Below are 2,104 nucleotides of genomic sequence, written 5' to 3'. Positions count from 1 at the left end.
AGTATTGAAGCTAATATAGTTCTTAAACCCCCAAAGTCACCAACCCCATAGTATTAAAGGATAATAAGGAATTCTATAACTGCTTCTATGGAGATAAATTTAATATCTTAAATGAAATGAGCCAATTATTTGAAAGAAATTATTGAAACTCACCTGGGGAGAAATAGAAACTGTGAGTAGTTCTACATTTATTAAAGAAATTGAATCTGTAGTTTAAAAAAAATCTCCCCAAAGAAAAACCACAGATCAAGATGATTCCATGCCACATTCTAAAAGCATTTTAAAAAGAAATGATATCAGTTCTGTACAATCACTTCCAGAAAATGGAAGAGGGAAGACTTTATAGTTCATTTCATATGGTCAGTATTATTCTGAAATAAAATCCAAGTGCCAGAAAAGGAAACCATGGGTCAATAGCACTCAGAATGCACAGATAAAAACAATGTCAGCAGAGCTAATGTAAAGAATAATGTATTGCAATAAGATGACATTTATCTCAGGAATGCAAGGCTGGTTCAATACATGAAACTCAACCAACAACAACAAAAAAAAGACAAGCAACACAATATAATACAGTAAAGAATGAAAAATTCAACATATATTTATAGTAAAACACTTTCATCTAAATAAATGGAGAGACTTCATGGGCTCCTGGATTGGGAGTGTCAATGTAGATATGAAGTCAGAGGTGACAGATCATTCTCTAGATTAAATGTTCTTTTTTTTTTTTTTAACCATGAATGAATTTATTGGCATCACCAATTTATGAACAAGTTATTTCTCCCCCATGAAGTGAGGTGACTTCAATCTGCCATAACATGTGCCCATAAGTCTTCACCTTGAAAAGTAGTGTTTCATGCTTTAACCGGGGTTCATTACTCCTTCTTTACTTTCACAATTTTTATGCTGCTGCCCGCTATCTTCTCAGCGTTTGCTCTGAACTCTGTCTTTAGTGCATCCCTGATGGCTTTTGCATAGATCTGCGAGTACCAGATGTAGCTGAGTCCGGCCTGTCGCCAGTATGCCAGCATGGTGTCCCGAAAGCGAGGTGCACTGGGTCGGATCGCAGGACGTGGCGGTGCAGGGGTCTAGATTAAATGTTCTTAAAATAAAACTCACAGAAAAACTTTCTGCAGCAGTAGGCAAATGATCTTAAAACATAAGAAGGGGAAGAGCCAATGCCAGTGGCTCAAGCCTGTAATCCTGGCTACTCAGGGGGCTGAGATCTGAGAATTGGGGTTCAAACCTGGCCCAGGAAGGAAAGCCCATGAGCTTTATTTCCAATTAGCTACCAAAAAAAAAGCCAGGAGTGGAGTTGTGGTTCAAGTGGTAAAGTGGTAAACCACTAGCCTTGAAAACACAAATTATAGGCAGGAAGAAAATATATCTAAGCCCCATATCCAGCAAAGGAGTGTGTGTGTGTGTGTGTGTGTGTGTGTGTGTGTGTGTGTGTGTGTGTGTTGGTAGGTAGGTAAGTAGTAGGGCTTGAGTAGGGTCTGAAGCTCTTACTTGTTTGTTTTTTCTTTTTGCTTGAGGATGACACCCTACTACTTGAACCACACCTCTACTTCTGGCTTTTTGCTGGAGAAAAGAATTTCTTGGATTCATCTGCCTAAGCTGGCTTCAAACTTTGATTGTCAAATCTCAGCTTCCTGAGTAACTAGTATTACAGGCATGAGCCCTCAGTGCCCGGCTCAGCACAGGATTTGTATCTAGAATCAACAAACAACTCTTAAAACAACAAAAGGAATAGAAAAAAACCAACAGAAAAGCAGACAAGCAATCTGAACAGAAACTCCTCCAAACAAGACACCCAGATAGAAAATAATTTCATAAAATTCAAGCTACAGCAAGCTGCCATGAGAGTTTCTTAGAACAATGAAAGCAGTCTGGTGATGATATGGGGGAGAGCGAAGAAAGGAAAGTCTGCTCTGAAAACCCATATTGGCAGCTCCTTACAGTGTGAAACACTCACAAACCATGCCACCCAGCAGTCCCACATGCGGGCAGGCGTTCACACCAGAGAACTGAAACTTGTGTTCACACAAGAAAGTAGCTTTATTTAAAATCGCCCAACATGGAGTTCCGTGTGGAAAGTTCGTTG

General features: G+C 39.5%; 1 protein-coding gene across 1 annotated transcript; it reads right to left on the bottom strand.

Moving 5' to 3' along the window:
- Positions 1-720: 720 nt before the first annotated feature.
- On the bottom strand, positions 721-1,046 carry LOC125343442 (ATP synthase subunit epsilon, mitochondrial-like). The gene has a single exon (XM_048335873.1). It carries the CDS (start codon positions 1,029-1,031, stop codon positions 876-878), a length of 156 nt encoding a protein of 51 aa, XP_048191830.1. The 5' UTR covers positions 1,032-1,046; the 3' UTR covers positions 721-875.
- Between the last annotated feature and the right edge of the window lie 1,058 nt (positions 1,047-2,104).

This window comes from Perognathus longimembris, chromosome 2, assembly GCF_023159225.1.
Source record: "Perognathus longimembris pacificus isolate PPM17 chromosome 2, ASM2315922v1, whole genome shotgun sequence".
NCBI lineage: Eukaryota > Metazoa > Chordata > Mammalia > Rodentia > Heteromyidae > Perognathus > Perognathus longimembris.
Note: the sequence above shows the minus strand (reverse complement) of the source record. Positions and strands in the feature narration are given on the sequence as shown.

What these genes read in the sequence shown, in the direction of transcription:
- LOC125343442 (XM_048335873.1), bottom strand. Translation starts at nt 1,031, where the DNA reads ATGCTGGCATACTGGCGACAGGCCGGACTCAGCTACATCTGGTACTCG.